An 18,492-nucleotide genomic window follows, 5' to 3' on the forward strand; every position below is an offset into this window, starting at 1 on the left:
CATTGTTATTTAAAAATAAGCAAATCTATACATTTAAAAAAAAAAAAAAAAAACACACTGCCAGATGGGTTATGTAAATGGTTCATCTACAAAACATTTCTGCAAAAAAAATCTAGTGTGTCCCTTTAAAATACCGGTCAGGAGAGCACCACTGATCCAGAATGGAAACTCAGAGTAAAACAATGAGCACTGCTGATGATCCTGAGTGGAAACCACTGCTGATTAGGGTCAGTGGCCATGTCCGCTCAGGACAAGCAGTCCGCTGCAGCTCCAGCTTGGTACTTTAACTATGGGTTTAACCCATTTGCTAGGTTAAACACATAACATTGCATGGTTGCTAGTGTTACAATTAGATTCTCTAACAATTCAGAGCATGTAGTTGTTCCACTAAAATGGGGTTGGTGACTGTAGATTGAGCATTTTTGGAGTTACTAAGTGTTGAAAATAGTCATTTTCTTTATCTTTTACCACTAAAACAATTAGCCAAACCTAAAACAAAAACAGCTGCACCAAATTTTGGAACATTTTTGCTGCAGATAGATTTTATTGCCTAAAAGATACTTTTGTTTGATGAAAAATAAAAAATAGCAGTGGTTTCGAAGTATACAAGTTTATAGTGGTTTAATTTGATATTTTAAAAATGCTCAGTAGAAGCAAATAACTGGGGGAAAAAAACAAGTGAAGCCATGCTCAGTAGAGGCATTTGGCAACAGAGGTTTGTGTGAACTGTAGTGCCAGATAGTGGTCTGTATGATTTTGTAGCCAGAAAGGCGGTGAGTAACTGCAGCAGTTTCCTGTAATTAAATAAAGATAAATTAAAATCAGACTACATGCTTGCTACACACTGTAACAGTGCTTCTGTTGCTGATCAGTTGCAGTGTTCATTTTTGGAAGTTAGTAACCTCCATTTTAAGGGTAGATAGAGATATAGCAGCAATCACATGTTGATGTTTGTATAGGCGATCTGTCTGTCACCTATCTGTGGAAGGGTATCTGAGATAACTATATATAGATATATCCCCCAGGTCTCCAAAGTTATTGCCTGTCCCCACTGCAATCCCACTGCCTCTGCCAGACTCATCTTCCTTGCACATCGTTCCACATCTGCTGCATCTGTCTGCAAGTCCTTCCTTTGGCTTCCCTTAGCTTCAAAAATTTGATCTTAAAGGGACATTGTACACTAGATTTTTCTTTGCAGAAATGTTGTGTAGAAGATCCATTTATATAGTCCACCTGGGAGTGTTTTTGTAACAATGTATAGTTTTGCTTATTTTTTAATAACTTTATGCTGATTTTCAGACCCCTATCCAAACCCCAAAATATCAGATGTAGACCCAAGTCTACAGACTCCTTCTTGCTCCTGTTTGTGTAATAGGTTTTTTTCATAGACAGGGAAGGGGGGGGGGTGAGGGTCTGCTATTCCTGCTTTCTCTGCCCATTTCAGTGGGTGTTCCAGCCTAACCTCATCAACAGTGCTAAACTGGGTTTTATACTGGATTTAAGATTAGTATCTGTTCATATTCTTTATAATAGTGTGTATTACATGCAGTTATATGAAAATTGGTGTATACTGTCCCTTTAACATATGCTTTGTCTGCAAATACTCCCCTACATTCTTCTGCCCACAAACTACTTGTCTCCTCCTGTCTTATTACTTTCCCACACGTCTGTAAGAGTTTTCCAGAGCTGCATATATTATATGGAACTCCTTGCCTCGCTAAGTAAGACTCTCCTCTAGTTGTCTGTGCTTCAAACATCCCTTTAAAACTCACCATTTCAGTGATTCATAAATCTACTTTAAGATGCCTCTTCTGTTTCTGATCCTCCCCTTTCATCTTCCCCATGAACTTCCTTTAGAAAGTAAGCTCATGAGTCCATCTATCCCAATGATTATATTATGTAAGGGTGGATTACATCTCACAATTACTCATAGGCAGGGCCCTCTGCGCTTTATAATTCAAATAAATATCTTCTGATAATTGTAAATATTGTGCAGTTGTGTACTTAAATAGATACTGAACCCAATTTTTTTCTTTCATGATTCAGATAGAGCATGCAATTTTAAGCAACTTTTTAATTTACTCCTATTAGCAAATGTTCTTTATTCTCTTGCTATCTTTATTTGAAAAGCCAGGAATCTAAGCTTATGAGCCAGCCCATTTTTGGTTCAATACGCTGGATAACGCTTGCTGATCGGTGGCTGCATTTAGCCACCAATCAGCGTTACCCAGGTGCTGAACCAAAGATGAGCCGGCTCATAAGCTTAGATTCCTGCTTTTTCAAATAAAGATACCAAGCAAACAAAGAAAAATTGATAATAGGAGAAAATAAGAAAGTTGCTCAAAATTGCATGTTCTATCTGAATCACGAAAGAAAAAAATTTGGGTGCAGTATCCCTTTAATGTTAAATCATTGTGTAGTATCTTGGTGTTTTATAAATGAATGATAATCATAACAATAAAAAATTAGTAAAATAAGTAAAAATGTCTTATATATTTGTCTATGTCCCATTGAGTGCCTTTTCTTTGATGTATTAAAGAGCACAGTAGATGGTTGTTTCAACTCAGGCAGATGTGAGTGTGCGTCCTGCTGGTGTTTCTATATGAATCCTTTGATTTTTGTAAACATATTTTTAGGGTATATATATATATATATATATATATATATATATATATATATGATTGACATCAGGAATTAAGTGCACAGGGACCATATTATCACAGCTCATGTTTGCTAAAAGGCATTTGAAAGTAAGCCCTGAGATGATCTAACAAAACTGGAGAGATAAAGGCATTTCAGTTAATCAGGTACACAGAGTCACATATTAATGTTTAAGATGTTATGGCTGGAGGTTATTAAACTGTTATCCACAGCTAAAAAGAGAATATTATTATAAAATTTGTACCGAAAGACCACACATCAGATTTGCTGCTGTATCGGCCATATCGGAAGACTTCTGGCGCTGACCATTTGATGGGAAATTTGGTGCCTGAGGAGCTGGTATACTGGTCATCAAGAACAAACCTATGTAATAAACAAATAACAGTTAATGATATTACTAAAGGAGATTATTTAATTATTATTATTATTATTATTATTATTATGTGCAAATTATTATTCCCTAAACGTTGTGCTGATAGACAAAAATGAACTACCAGCAATTTCAAAGACTTTTTAAACCAACATTATTTTTGGTTGTCTCATGAGAAAAATGTTATCAAAATTTAATATACACTATAATGAAAATTTCTGAGATTGATATTTTTTATTAGGTGTTTCTACGTTCAAAACCTAAAAAAAAATTAATGTGATGTGTTTAGATAGCATGGTCTTCTCTTGCTCAGTTTAGTTTTTGCAGCAATTTACAGCATCCTTGTACAGTGTTTTTCAATTAAACCAACCATTTAACACTGACAGGTTCAATGTTTCTTAGCCCTGAGTCTCAAGATACCTCAGCAATAATTTAATACCGTTGCTTGACTACAGGTTGTGAAATCAGATAACTAATTATTCACATGTATTCAAGAAGAGAGATTATTAAATTATCCTTTGGTGGACAGGGCCAGATTTACAGCCCAGTTACCTCTAGACACCAAAATCTGAAGTGCCCCTCGCGTCCCCCACTCACCGTTAACTGATGTGCCGATAGCCTTAACTAAGATGGTATGCGCCAGTGAAAAAACAGCACCCCACATGTGCAGCACCCATCTTTGTTAAGGCCGCCCCAAGCATTATGTATGCCCAGGGGAAGTTGGATGCCACACATAATACTCGCGGCGACCTTTATTTATTAATGTGTAACAAACCCAGCTTCCTCCAATCGTTGCGTGCCCCCTTTGGCATCCAGCTCGTGAGGCCACCCAACTATTGGAGGAAGCCGGATTCGTCATTGCTGTGCTAACTACAGCAGGAGATGTGGACGTAGGATCGTTGGTCTCTCTTCCATAAAGAAAGCTTAGTATTTTAAAACAGAAGCTTCATTGTAAAGTGTAATGAATGAAAGTGCCCCTATTTTTAATATTAGTTTTAGATACCGGTAAGGAATACACAGGTCTCCAGTGTAGATATGCTCCATTTCGTTAGCATTCGGAACTTATGCAAAGTGTACCTTTTTCTTCACAAATAAAAGTCGTCACAGTGCCTTTACATTGTGGTCTATGGCGACTGTGCTTTCACTGTTAATATATATGTATATGCTTATATACATATATATATTATGTGTTAATATGTGTATATACACAAATAAATACATAAATATATATGTATATATTCATATACATATATATTATTTTGAATTTGCTGCCAAACGCTGAGAGACTTAACCCCTGTGCTGCGCTAGGTTCTTTGCCGTGTCTCACAGCATGAGAACAAGGCTCCCATTGCAACCTATGGAAGCACGCTCTCATGAGAGTAAGGCTCAGTAACGCCTTACTAAGTGGAGCGCAAATATCACGTTAGCGAAAGTGCAATTTTGCGCTCCACTCGTAATCTAGGCCTAAATAGGAACACAGTTGTCTTCAAAACAAGAATTACATATAAATAACTCATACTGACTTACCTTGTCATTCCAAAATCTGAAACTTTGACCACTAGTGCCTCCCCAATTAGACAATTACGTGCAGCCTGTTTCAGGAACATAAGATAATGGTGTAATTACTAAGACCATGATGAGCGTTGAAAGAAGAAAATAAGAAATGTTATATACCAAATCTCTGTGGATGAAGTTAGAAGTCTCTAGGTATTCCATTCCCTCACAGACATCTTGGCACATGCCCATAGCTGTTCCCTTAGAAAACATCCCACGATGGCTGATCAAGTAGTCTAAGAGGCAACCATGTTCCATATACTCAAAGACCAGAAAGATGGGATTTTGTTGGGAACAAACACCTAGTAGCTGCACAAGTTTAGGATGGGATAGTTTCCTAAAATAAAAGAAAGGTAGAGAGTCTTAGATGAAAAGAAGACAGGAAAAACAAGGAAAAATATATAAAAAGGCCAAGATGTAAATCTTTAAAAATGTAAGTCCTTACATTAACACTTGAGCTTCCTCAACAAAATCATCTTCTGACATCATCCCTTCTCGAATCATCTTTATAGCCACTTTGGTGATCTTGCGCCACATCGCCAGCTGTACCACACCAAACTGGCCACTGCCTATCTCTTGTATTAATGTGAGGTGTGTGGGGTCAATTTCCCATTTCCCTGATAGAAGAAAAAAAAGAAGCAAATAATTAATTTGAAAGGCCTGAGGCTGTATTCTTTTTATTTGACGTGATATTTTTTAATTTTAACATGATGTAGCCAGCTTGGAAAACATATTTCAAATTTGTTTGCTGTCATATTAATGTTACCTCTTTTACAGATCTGTTTTAAAAATGTAAAGAATTTAAAGGTAAAAATCAAATATCTGTGGACATGTGAAAAGCAAATTACAGAGATAAATACATTATTTTTGTGCTTCATTCAATTTGAATCAGTTTATAAATCCCTGTTATGTGTATTTAAAATAAGATTTACTTTTATCATAGAATGGAATTATGGGAAGGGCAAGTTATGAATGAGACAGCAGATTTGCAACACTGAACACAACATGGATATATTTCAGGAACATCATGTCATACTAATCTAGTAAATGTTTTTGACTAGCTGAAGAGATGGATCTGTTTGGAATACCAATGGCTTTGTTCAAAAAATAAAATAATTAAAATGCTAAATAATCAAGTGCTGAATAAACCTTGAACAGACAGACATATAGATAGATAGATAGATAGATAGATAGATAGATAGATAGACAGACAGATAGATACATAGATATATAGATATATAGATAGATGAGAGATAGATAGTGAGCTCCTATGAACATATCTAGGTTTGCTCTTCAACAAAGGATATCAAGTGAATAAAGCAAAACTGATAATAGAAGTACATTATAAAGTTTGTTTTAAAAAAATTACATGCTCTATATCTAAAGCAGAAAAGTTTAATTTTGACTTTACTTTACATTTAAAAAGTACATGACTGACAGCAACAACACTGATAAGGGTTGATTGAAGTATTATTTCAGAGGATTTTTAAGCAGGCAATGGATGCAACCTACGAGTAGAAAATACAGTTGTATGCAAAAGTTTAGGCACCCCTGACAATTTCCATGATTTTCATTTATTAATAATTGGGTGTTTGGATCAGCAATTTCATTTTGATCTATCAAATAACTGAAGGACACAGTAATATTTCTGTAGTGAAATGAGGTTTATTGGATTAACATAAAATTAGACAGGTGCATACATTTGGGCACCCTTGTTATTTTGTTGATTTAAATACCTGTAACCACCTAGCACTGATTAATTGGAACACTAGGTGCATCCAATCATGAGAAAAGGTATTTAAGGTGGCCAATTGCAAGTTGTTGTTCTCTTTGACTCTCCTCTGAAGAGTGACAACATGGGGGCCTTAAAACAACTCTCAAATGACCTGAAAACAAAGATAGTTCAACATTATGGTTTAAGTGAAGGCTACAAAAAGCTATCACAGAGATTTAAGCTGTCAGTGTCCACTGTGAGGAACATAGTGAGGAAATGGAAGACCACATGCACAGTTCTTGTTAAGGCCAGAAGTGGCAGGCCAAGTAAAATATCGGAGAGGCAAAGGCAAAGGATGGTGAGAACAGTCAAAAACAGCCCACAGACCACCTCCAAAGACCTACAAACTCATCTTGCTGCAGATGGTGTCACTGTGCATTGTTCAACAATTCAGCACACTTTGCACAAGGAGAAGCTGTATGGAAGAGTGATGCGGAAGAAGCCTTTTCTGCACACGTGCCACAAACAGTCGCTTGAGGTATGCAAACACACATTTGGACAAGCCAGCTTCATTTTGGAAGAAGGTGCTGTTGGCGGATGAAACAAAGATTGAGTTATTTGGTCATAACAAGGGGCATTATGCATGGCGGCAAAAGAACACAGCGTTCCAAGACAAACACCACAGTAAAAGTTGTTCCATCATGCTGTGGGGTTGTGTGGCCAGTTCCGGTACTGGGAATCTTGTTAAAGTTGAGGGTTGCATGGATTCCGTTCAATATCAGCAGATACTTGAGAATAATGTTGAGGAATCAGTCACAAAGTTGAAGTTACGCCAGGGCTGGATATTTCAACACGACAACGACCCAAAACATTGCTCAAAATCTACTCTGGCATTTATGCAGAGAAACAAGTAAAATGTTCTGGAATGGCCATCCCATTCCCCAGACCTGAATATCATTGAAAATCTGTGGGGTGATTTGAAGCGGGCTGTCCATGCTCGGCAACCATCAAACCTAAATTAACTGGAGATGTTATGCATCCAGAATCCAGTACTGAAATATTACTGTGTCCTTCAGTTATTTGATAGATCAAAATGAAATTGCTGATCCAAACACCCAATTATTTATAAATGAAAATCATGAAAATTGTCAGGGGTGCTCATTGATTAAAGGGACATTGTACACTAGATTTTCTTTGCATAAATATTTTGTAGATGATCTATGTCACAGATCCCGGGCAGGAAGGGTTAAACCCCTACCCCCCTACAACCTCACCCCTGTTGTTTCTCAGTGGTTTTGGGCTCCTCAGAGCAAACACAATCTCTGGAAGCTTTTGTTTGCTTGTTTTGTGTTCTAAACTTGTTAAGAGAAGAGCTGATGTATAACCAGGAAAACCCTCCAAGGCTGGCCGGGCTCCTAGAACTCCCAGTCGGCTGCCTCACAACAGACACCCGTCTAACCCCTTTCAGGCTGGCCGGGCTCCTGGAACTCCCGGGTTGGCCACAGAACAGCAGGATACCCACTAACTTTACCGCTGGTCTCTCCAGCACCCATGTGCCACTGAGCTCGTTTTTTGGGGGGATTAGTAGCCCCTAGGGAGGACAAGAGGTGGGGGAATTACCAGAGGGGAGCTCCTTTGGGAAACGGGGTTTTTTGACACCCCTACCCCCATAACTTCAATGGGCTGTATCTCCGGTCCCCAGTAACAAATCACGCAGATTTTTTAACTGTGGCATCCGGGGACTGAGAGCTTTAAAATGACATCCTGGAAGTGCCGCAGATCCCCCGGTATCACCCTGAAACTGCCACCCCTGTGTCCTGGGATTCTGTGGGACTGTGGCTGCTATGGAGGTGCCGGTCTGTCTGGATGGGTGGGAATGGTGGGAACATTGTGGGATTGTCCAGTATCTTATCAAGATGAGCTTTGTGTATAAAAGGAGTGTGTGTTTTCAATAAAATCAGTTCCTGTTTCACCTGAATGCTAGTATGTCTAGATATTTGGGTGGGCTCCTACTAAAATCACTTTCCTGGGCTACATAGCAGCCTGTTCCAGGCAAAGGAATGACCCTCTGGCAGAGCTACCTAGTTTGGGTAGCCAGAGTCTGCCACAGGGTGGGACCCTGAGTACTGGAGCTGTCGGGCATCAGGGGTGGCTACAGGCTGTGGTCACCTGCCAGCTACATAGCTGCAGTCGGCAGGGAGGAAGCAGCAGGACCCATTTGGCAGAGCTACCCAGTCGGGGTATCCGTCACATTGGCTGGCAGCGGTGGGATCTGCTTCTTCCTTATGATTCCTGCTGACAGAGGAGAAGGGCCACAGTAGCCGGTAACTATGGAAGTCAAATTTCTAAGGAGAGTACAGGAGGCGCTGGCCCAGCTGGACGGTCCTATTTACCAACAGGACGTGCTGGACGTGCTGGGACTTCTGATGGGAGGCTCTTCAACAGGAGCGGGACAATGGAAAGGTCCTCCCCATGAATGACACGAGGTTCCGGGTTCAGCGGACCGTGAGAGTGCCTTTCCTGGGAAAACAGCCAAAGAAGGAATGGCTATCTGTTCTACATAGACTGGTCCAGCAAGAGATGTGGGTGGAGGACGGCTATCGGGCCCCCCAATGGCTCGCTATGCAAGCGCAGCCATGGCTGGAGGATGGCTCCCCTACAGAGGGCTTTGGCTTTGGTGGTCCTGGATTGCTATTTACAAAAAGGTCAGAGGACCCACAATTTGGGAGTCAGATGGACCAGGGTCTGGAGGATATCTCTGGGCTCCAAGAGGAACTGCTTGATCTCTTGGAGGAATCCTGGCTACTAGATGATCTGGATTTTATAATTGACCAGGAAGAGGCACTGGTCAAGGAATACAAGAGAATGCTTGATCTCATTAAGCAGCGTGCCAAGGGTATACCGATTTGGGGTGCTGCCCTCTGGGATTCATGGAGCTCGACCGTGGAGGAGTAGCAACAAAGAAAAAGGGAACCAGGGCTGCTGGATTCCGATCAGCAGTCTGGCTCCGAGCTTATGGTCTTGGACCAGAGGGCCACCCTAGCAGAAGCGCTGGCAACAGGGCAGAGAGCCGCCGGCCTCTGCCCAGCCCCTGCAGCAGCTCTGGTAAACCAGGGAGAGGAGGTAGTCGTCCTCCCTCCCCTTACACAGAACCCCTTGCAGGGAGAAACGGATGTCGATAACTTTCCCCAGAGGCAGAACCCCTTCCTGGGAGTGGAGACAGTTGGTCTCTCTCCCCAGCAGCAGAGCCAGGTACAAGGAGAGGAGACAACTGGTCTCTCTCCCCAGCGGCAGAGCCATCCCCAGGGAGAGGAGGTAGTCGTCCTCTCTCCCCTTACACAGAACCCCTTCCTGGGAGAGGAGAAAGTCGGTATCTCTCCCCAGCGGCAGAGCCAGGAGCAGGGAGAGGAGACAGTCGGTCTCTCTCCCCAGAGGCAGAGCCATCCCCTGGGAGTGGAGGTAGTCATCCTCCCTCCCCTTACAAAGAACCCCTTCCTGGGAGAGCCCCTGCCCAGCCCCTGCAGCAGCTCTGGTAAACCAGGGAGAGGAGGTAGTCGTCCTCCCTCCCCTTACACAGAACCCCTTGCAGGGAGAAACGGATGTCGATAACTTTCCCCAGAGGCAGAACCCCTTCCTGGGAGTGGAGACAGTTGGTCTCTCTCCCCAGCGGCAGAGCCAGGTACAAGGAGAGGAGACAACTGGTCTCTCTCCCCAGCGGCAGAGCCATCCCCAGGGAGAGGAGGTAGTCGTCCTCTCTCCCCTTACACAGAACCCCTTCTTGGGAGAGGAGAAAGTCAGTCTCTCTCCCCAGCGGCTAAGCCAGGAGCCGGGAAAGGAGACAGTCGGTCTCTCTCCCCAGCGGCAGAGCCAGGAGCAGGGAGAGGAGACAGTCTGTCTCTCTCCCCAGAGGCAGAGCCATCCCCTGGGAGTGGAGGTAGTCCCAGAGCTCCGCTCTTTTGGGGATTAGTAGCCCCTAGGGAGGACAAGGTGGGGGGATTACCGGAGGGGAGCTCTTTTGGGAACCAAGGTTTTTTGACACCCCTACCCCCATAACTTCAACGGGCTGTATGTCCGGTCCCCAGTGACAAATCACGCTGATTTGTTAACTGTGGCATCCGGGGACCGAGAGCTTTAAAAGTTTAAAGCTGAAAGTGCCGCCGCTCCCCCGGGATCCCCCCGAAACCGCCACCCCTGTGTCCTAGGATTCTGTGGGACTGTGGCTGCTATGGAGGTGCCGGTCTGTCTGGATTGGTGGGAATGGCGGAAAAATTGTGGGATTGTCCAGTATCTTATCAAGATCAGCTTTGTGTATAAAAGGAGTGTGTGTTTTCAATAAAATCAGTTCCTGTTTCACCTGAATGCTAGTATGTCTAGATATTTGGATGGGCTCCTGCTAAAATCACTTTCCTGGGCTACATAGCAGCCTGTTCCAGGCAGAGGAAGGACCCTCTGGCAGAGCTACCTAGTCTGGGTAGCCGGAGTCTGCCACAGGGTGGGACCCTGAGTACTGGTGCTGTCGGGCATCAGGGGTGGCTACAGGCTGTGGTCACTTGCCAGCTACATAGCTGCAGTCGGCAGGGAGGAAGCAGGACCCGTTTGGCGGAGCTACCCAGTCGGGGTAGCTGAGGTATCCATCACAATCTATTTATATAGCCCACCTGGGAGTGTTTTTGTTACAATGTATAGTTTTGCTTATTTTTAACCCCTTAAGGACAAGACCATTTTTCAATTGTCTTACCCTTAAGGACCAGGGCTATTTTTACATTTTTGCTGTGTTTGTGTTTAACTGTAATATTCCTCTTACTCATTTACTGTAGCCACACATATTATATACCGTTTTTCTCGCCATTAAATTGACTTTTTAAAGATACCATTATTTTTATCATATCTTATAATTTAATATAAAAAAATTACAAAATATGATTAAAAAAATTAAAAAAAAACACACACTTTTTCTAACTTTGACCCCCAAAATATGGTACACTTCTACAACCACCAAAAAAAAAACATGCTAAATAGTTTCTAAATTTTGTCCTGAGTTTAGAAATACCCAATGTTAACATGTTCTTTGCTTTTTTTGTTGTTGCAAGTTATAGGGCAATAAATACTAGTAGCACTGATATCTGTCAGGAATGCCTGAATATCCCTTGACATGTATATATATATTTTTTTAGTAGACAACCCAAACTATTGATCTAGGCCCATTTTGGTATATTTCATGCCAGCATTTCACCGCCCAATGCGATCAAATAAAAAAATTGTTCACTTTTTCACAAACTTTAGGGTTCTTACTGAAATTATTTACAAACAGCTTGTGCAATTATGACACAAATGGTTGTAAATGCTTCTCTGGGATACCCTTTGTTTGGAAATAGCAGACATATATGGCTCTGGCATTACTTTTTTTATTTTTTTATTTTTTTTTAATTACAATTTTTATTGAGATTTGTGGTAAATACAAGTTATATGACTTTCATCCATTCACAAGAACAAAGAATATACATAATATATAAAAAAGGTGGATATGGCTGATAGGTGGTTATACAATATGTTTGTGAGCTTATAATGACAGCAATGGGAAATAAAAATAATTTCTCAGAACATTTATGTCAATAGAAGTTCCCTTAAAGGGAATGGTTAATAAATTGTCAAATTAGTGCCTGACAGACCTGCCTGTCTATATTGAAATCCGTGATTGTGTGTTAAGATACACTAAAACACTTTCAATGATTAGGTTTTGAGGCACTTTTCTATTAGACATCTTAGTTCTCCACCATTGGACAAGCAAATGGACTTAGCATAATGATATCTCATTTTGATATGGGTAACATGTAGTATGTAATAGAAAAATAAAGAGTTAAGGGGTTAATCAGCAGGCGAGAGCTACTTCTAATATTAGGAGGGAGAAGGGGGAGGGGCGCGTCCGGTAGGAGATATTATTATTATGGGGCTCTTTAGTAAGCGGGTCTCTTTTGGGTTAGTCATAAGACTAATGGAATATAAGAGGGAAGGGCCTCAAGTGATAGGACTGACAGAAGACCTTGAACCAATAATAACAGATATAACATTGTATAGAAGCTATATTATTTCATGCGGATGTTATAATATATATTGTTAAGTTGTGTAGGTGCATATAATCTGAAAATATAATCACAATATCAATAGACCTTACATATCATCAAGACCCCTGCTTCTACGCTGTAGACATACAATAGAATAGGTGACAGCCTCAGCTAATAATGAATAGGTATAGCCGTACAGGTCTTAAAAGAACTATAAATCTACATAAGAGCTAAATACATAAAAATGAAACCTCTTTTTCTCTATCAATGTTCTACACGAGACTAAAAGGCCTCTCCTGGACCTGTCTAGTCTAATGGTGTAGGAAAGAGGAATGAAAGCAATGAGTGTGGTCACTCTTGGGCCTTAGCGCATAAGTAAGTATAGAATAATCTGAAATTATACATTATAATATGGATATGGTATATTAATAGTAGTAATAATATAGTATTTAGATAATGAGTTTAAATATCTGCTTGTAAATAGCAGTATATAGATAAAGAGTCAGTTCAATAAATGGGAGGACCTGCAATATAGAAGATATATATATGCTTATTCGCTATAGGACTGGTATGAGGTAATAGTTTGATCAGAACTCCCCAGTCTGAATTGACTACAGAATAACCTGAGAGTGCTGCCTAAAATGAAATCCACTATAATAATTCTAGGAGTTTATATGGAAAGGGAGACACTATGCCTGATTTATGTGTACATATACCGCTGGGTAATGTCAATCTTTTCCCACCACTTGGTAATATATATTAAAGGCTTAAAGACTTATATAATTTAACATTAAGGTAGCCCATGGGTAGGAGATCTTTCTATGCAATATTAGCTGTCTAAAACTTAAGAACACCAATATTGAATATGGTCTGATGCCTAAGAATGTGCATGAGATGAAGACCACATTGAAGCACACGCTACTATTCTGTCTGAGAGAAAATCTCCTTGTTAAATAAAATAATAACACGTCTATCTTTGTGTAGTATAAATATCAACAACAAAAAATGGGCTTAACCGCCTCGGCCACCGGCAGTCCAGTCCTCTACAATGAGATATTAATAAAGCATAGTATTGTAGTATGAAGTGATTACTAATATGGATTATTATACTTATACAGTGCCTGAGTAATAAATAACGTTAAAGTTTTAACAAGCCATTACATTCTAGCTCCACTATAAGTGCATGAAAGCACCAGCTATACTGATTGACATACTGAATAATTAAAGAGTAGGTGTATATTGTAAGAAAAGAAAAAAAAATGGTCTCCACAAACGTTACCGTCAACAGGACGATAATAATATAACTTTTATAAGTGGGGGGGTTCTATCTGTCCTATATTGGAAAAACGTATCGGAACAAGAACTGTCAGTGAGTCTGAGAGACTTAAGCCAGGAGAGTATCTTCATGAGCAGCTAGCTCAAGGACCCCAGTTTGAGGATCAACCAATTCCCCTCTTAGTTTGGCGTTTTTTTTAACTTTAAGTAAATCTCCTCAGGGCTTTGCATGTCCAAAATTTGCACTGACACTGTAAGCCTTACACCCATGCCTTTGGCATGGCTCTTCTGTATGCAAGTGTCCTGATGAACGGAATCAAGCGACCAGAAGTGTATATTTAGTGCATTCCGGCTCTCAGTGTGTAAAACAGTAGGAGTGAGCCACACACCTCGCACCAAGGGACTTGTTGCTTCACTCCAGTGAGGGATTAGCGGTGATTTGTGCGACTTCTCATGAAAGCCTAGGCTGTTTAGAAGGGAAGTAGGTAGTTGTGCAGATTTTGAAGCTGCGGGTAGGATTTCCTCTGTTGTCGGGCTACAGTGCAAGACACTAGAGGTATGCAGCCGTGTCGTTGCTAGGAGTTTTGTTTCTTTGTCGTCCTCCCGTTGTTGATGTTACTGTCGTTACGCCAATATTGTTTTTTGGCCTTGTTGGTTGTTCTGGGTTTCTCTCAGGAGCCTCTCCTCTAGCAGCCATCACTAGGTCCGAGAAGTATGCATCTATTTTATGATCTAGGTCCTTAAGCCAGGCATGTATCTTTAGGAAAAAGTCCTCCATAATAATGAGAGCTAGAGAATTAGGGAGTGCAGTGGTTGATGTGTACCTGGATTACTGGGGGGGGGGGAGTCAAAGCCTGTAGGGGAAACCGCCCGCCAAGATCTTGATGGCCCAGAATAGAGCCCACAGGTCATAGAAACAGCCAATGGTCAGTGGTCTAGTACTCTGGATCCCAGAGTACCTTTAGAGATATGAATGAAGCTTGGATGTTGCTATAGTCCCGAGATGGGTGGCTGATTTTCCAAACTTCACAACAAGCTGCAATTTTTGCGGCCATTTCCATCGCCGCCTGGACATGCCCCTCCTGGCATTACTTTTTGGTAATTAGAAAGCCGCTAAATGCCGCTGCGCACCACACTTGTATTATGCCCAGCAGTGAAGGGGTTAATTAGGGAGCTTGTATGGTTAATTTTAGCTTTAGTGCAGTGTAGTAGATAACCCAAAGTATTGATCTGAGCCCATTTTGGTATATTTCATGCAACCATTTCACCGCCAAATGCGATCAAATAAAAAAAATGCTCACTTTTTCGCAAACTTTAGGTTTCATACTGAAATTATTTACAAACAGCTTGTGCAATTATGGCACAAATGGTTGTAAATGCTTCTCTGGGATCCCCTTTGTTTAGAAATAGCAGACATATATGGTTTTGGTAATTAGAATGCTGCTAAATGCCGCTGCGCACCATACTTGTATTATGCCCAGCAGTGAAGGCGTTAATTAGGTAGCTTGTAAAGTTAATTTTAGCTTTAGTGTAGAGATCAGCCTCCCACCTGACACATCCCACCCCTGATCCCTCCCTGACCCCTCTCAAACAGCTCTCTTACCTCCACCACCCCACAATTGTCCCCGCCATCTTAAGTACTGGCAGAAAGTCTGCCAGTACTAAAATAAAAGGCTTTAAAAAAAAAAATACATATTCTGCGGTGTAGGATCCCCCCTTAGCCCCCAACCTCCCTGATCCCCCCAAACAAATCTCTAACCCTCCCCCTCAACCTTATTGTTTGCCATCTTGGGTACTAGATCAGTATCTGTGCATATTCTTCTTTATAGTATTGTCTATTATATGCAGTTATATGAAAATTGGTGTATACAGTCCCTTCAAAGTATATTGAGGAAGTGACCTAATATTTTTACAAAAAGCTAGTGAAATTATTTTCAGCAGAAGCGATAGGGACTGTAGGGACAAACGCTAGTGAAATAATTTTCAGCATGAGTGACAGGGACAAGTAGGCCTGGAATATACACAAAGCCAAACTGAGAAATGTATCTGGAAATTATTCATTCCAATTTGCGCATTTTAAAATGACAAATTGTTGCATGCTGTAATTTTTAGAAAATCTTCATTTATTTTGCAGCATCAACTCCAACCTTGATTTTCAGCAAATCCTGACCTACAGCTCTTACATGGTATTTGGGGAATTATTGAATAACATGGAATAAAAAAAACATTTAAATATTAAACATAATACTTGCAAAAACAGACTAGCATTGCAGCATAGCAAACAAGTATTGTAGTTTTCAGATCACTATTGTTTTAAGATAAAATAAAATATATAAGACAGATGTATGATACAGATGTTATGTTGGTGACTGTGTAACAAGGAACTCACCGTAGCTTAAGCCTGCAGTTACCGGTGCTGTCTCTTTCCAGGAACACACAGGATGTCGCAGTCTTGTAACCAGGCCTAAAGTGTAATGACAAACAATCTGAGATAATTAGCCTCAAACTCCTAATTCAGCCTGGGCATTGTAGGAAACAATCATATAATTATCATTAATTTTTAAAGGGTTGTGAAACCCCCCACATTTTTTTTTGGTGATTCAGACAGAGCACACCATTAAAAAAAATGTTCCCAATGTACTTAAATGATCAAATTTGCTTCTTTCCCATGATATTCTGTGTTTAAAGGGACACTGAACCCAATTTTTTTCTTTCGTGATTCAAATAGAGCATGCAATTTTAAGCAACTTTCTAATTTACTCCTATTATCAATTTTTCTTTGTTTACTTGCTATCTTTATTTGAAAAATAAGGCATCTAAGCTTTTTTGGGGATTTAGAACTCTGGACAGCACTTTTTTATTGGTGGATGAATTTATCCACCAATCAGCAAGGACAACCCAGGTTGTTCACTAAAAATGGGCCGGCATCTAAACTTAAATTCTTGCATTTAAAATAAAGATACCAAGAGAATAAAGAAAAATTGATAATAGGAGTAAATTAGAAAGTTGCTTAAAATGTCATGCTCTATCTGAATCATGAAAGAAAAAATGTGGGTACAGTGTCCCTTTAAGAGATACCTAGGTAAGTATCTGGAGCACTACATGACAGAGAATAGTGCTGCCCTCTAGTGCGCTTGCAAACTGATAACATTCTTACAAAACTGCTGCCATATAGTGCTCCACAAATGGGACAGCTCTTAAGCTTAGGGCCCTGCTTTTCAACAAAAGGTACCAAGAGAACGAACAAAAATAATATAGCATCCCTTTAACAAAGGAATACCTGAAAACTTGGGATACCAAAATAATGAAGTAAAATTGATCATATATATAAATATATTATTTGATAATAGAAATAAATTGGAAAGTTGTTTAAAAATATTAATTTTTTTACTTTGACTTGTGATTCCTACTTATTTTCTTTTATATGTTTTCATATTAAGGGGGCTCTAAAGTCAAAATAAAATGATCATGACTTTCCGTTTTACTCCTATAATCAAATTAAAGGCACAGTGTACTGTAACATTGTCTACCTTTATATTTGTTCCCAATGGTCCATTTGTCCTGCTGGAGTGTATTAAATTGTTTACAGGTAGCATCTTTACTTTTATTTTAGTATTTGAAATAACTCATTTTTATTGTATTATTCTCACCTATACTGAAACTGAATTGGCTATAATAAAAAATGTAATAAAAAGTTATGTTTCAATTGTTCTTTGTATTGGACTTTGGTAATACAGACAGAGACAATAATGGTGGTCATAGAAGGACACCATGAAGGAAACCACTGCTGTCTAAAAAATAATTGCAGCACATCTTAAGTTGCCCAAGACCACCAGGATATTCCACAACACGTCTGGGAAAATGTGCTGTGGACTGAAGAAGAGACAAAGGGGCCTATCTATCAAGCTCCGAAAGTAGCTTGACGGCTCGTGTTTCTGGCGAGTCTTCAGACTCGCCAGAAACAACAGTTATGAAGCAGTGGTCACAAAGACCGCTGCTCCATAACCTGTCCGCCTGCTCTGAGCATGCAGACAGACATCGCCGGAAATCAACCCGATCGAGTACGATCGGGTTGATTGACACCTCCCTGCTGGCGGCCCATTGGCCACGAGTCTGCAGGGGGCGGCGTTGCACCAGCAGCTCTTGTGAGCTGCTGGTGCAATGTTAAATGCGGAGAGCGTATTTCTCTCTGCATTCAGCGAGGTCTGGCGAACCTGATCCGCACTGTCGGATCAGGTCCGCCAAACCTTGATAAATAAAGGCCAAAATCTCATCCTAAATGTAAAGCATGGTGGAGGGAACTTCATGGTTTGAGGTAGCTTGGGGGCTGATCACAATCCTTTTACTAAAACTTATTATATGCTTTATCTACAAAAATACCTGTAGACATTAATGGTGGTTTTCTGTAAATAAACATTAGATACATTTTTTCTTTGTTTTTTTCTTCTTTTTTTAAGGATTATGATTGGCACCTGGATTGCTAAATGTGATGCAAATTGACAAAGATCACTTGGAGGATGTGGTGGCCTTGGTGACTATCAGCACATTGTTTGCCTCTGACTGGTGAGTTCACTAAAAAACTTATTGCAGCATAGGAACTTGAAAATTACAGAATTTAAAGAGGTTGGTAAGCTCCCTTCTTTTCAGTTGAGAGTTTTAAAAGCTCCATTATAACCAATAGAGCCTCATCTCTCTTGCAATTGTTAACATTTTGCCCATAGAAGGCGTTTTACTCTCAAGCATGCTGGCATCACAAAAATAGCTTAAAGACCTCACAGAACAGCCTAATGGAACCACAAGTCTTTATGAATTGTATTTGAGAGGTTTCTGAGACGTTTCATCCAACAAGATTTCTT

At 40.3% G+C, this 18,492-nt stretch overlaps 1 protein-coding gene across 1 annotated transcript in view; it reads right to left on the bottom strand.

The window, feature by feature from the left end:
* Positions 1 to 18,492, bottom strand: part of ITK (IL2 inducible T cell kinase) — a 205,506-nt gene that overhangs the window by 31,389 nt on the left and 155,625 nt on the right. The window contains exons 11-15 of the mRNA XM_053718791.1: positions 16,026 to 16,100; positions 5,031 to 5,202; positions 4,706 to 4,922; positions 4,559 to 4,623; positions 2,906 to 3,024 (exon numbers count right to left, since the gene is read on the bottom strand). Coding sequence (XP_053574766.1) covers positions 2,906 to 3,024; positions 4,559 to 4,623; positions 4,706 to 4,922; positions 5,031 to 5,202; positions 16,026 to 16,100 — 648 coding nt within the window. The remainder of the gene's footprint in view (positions 1 to 2,905; positions 3,025 to 4,558; positions 4,624 to 4,705; positions 4,923 to 5,030; positions 5,203 to 16,025; positions 16,101 to 18,492) is intronic.

The sequence above is a fragment of the Bombina bombina genome, chromosome 6 (genome assembly GCF_027579735.1).
Source record: "Bombina bombina isolate aBomBom1 chromosome 6, aBomBom1.pri, whole genome shotgun sequence".
NCBI lineage: Eukaryota > Metazoa > Chordata > Amphibia > Anura > Bombinatoridae > Bombina > Bombina bombina.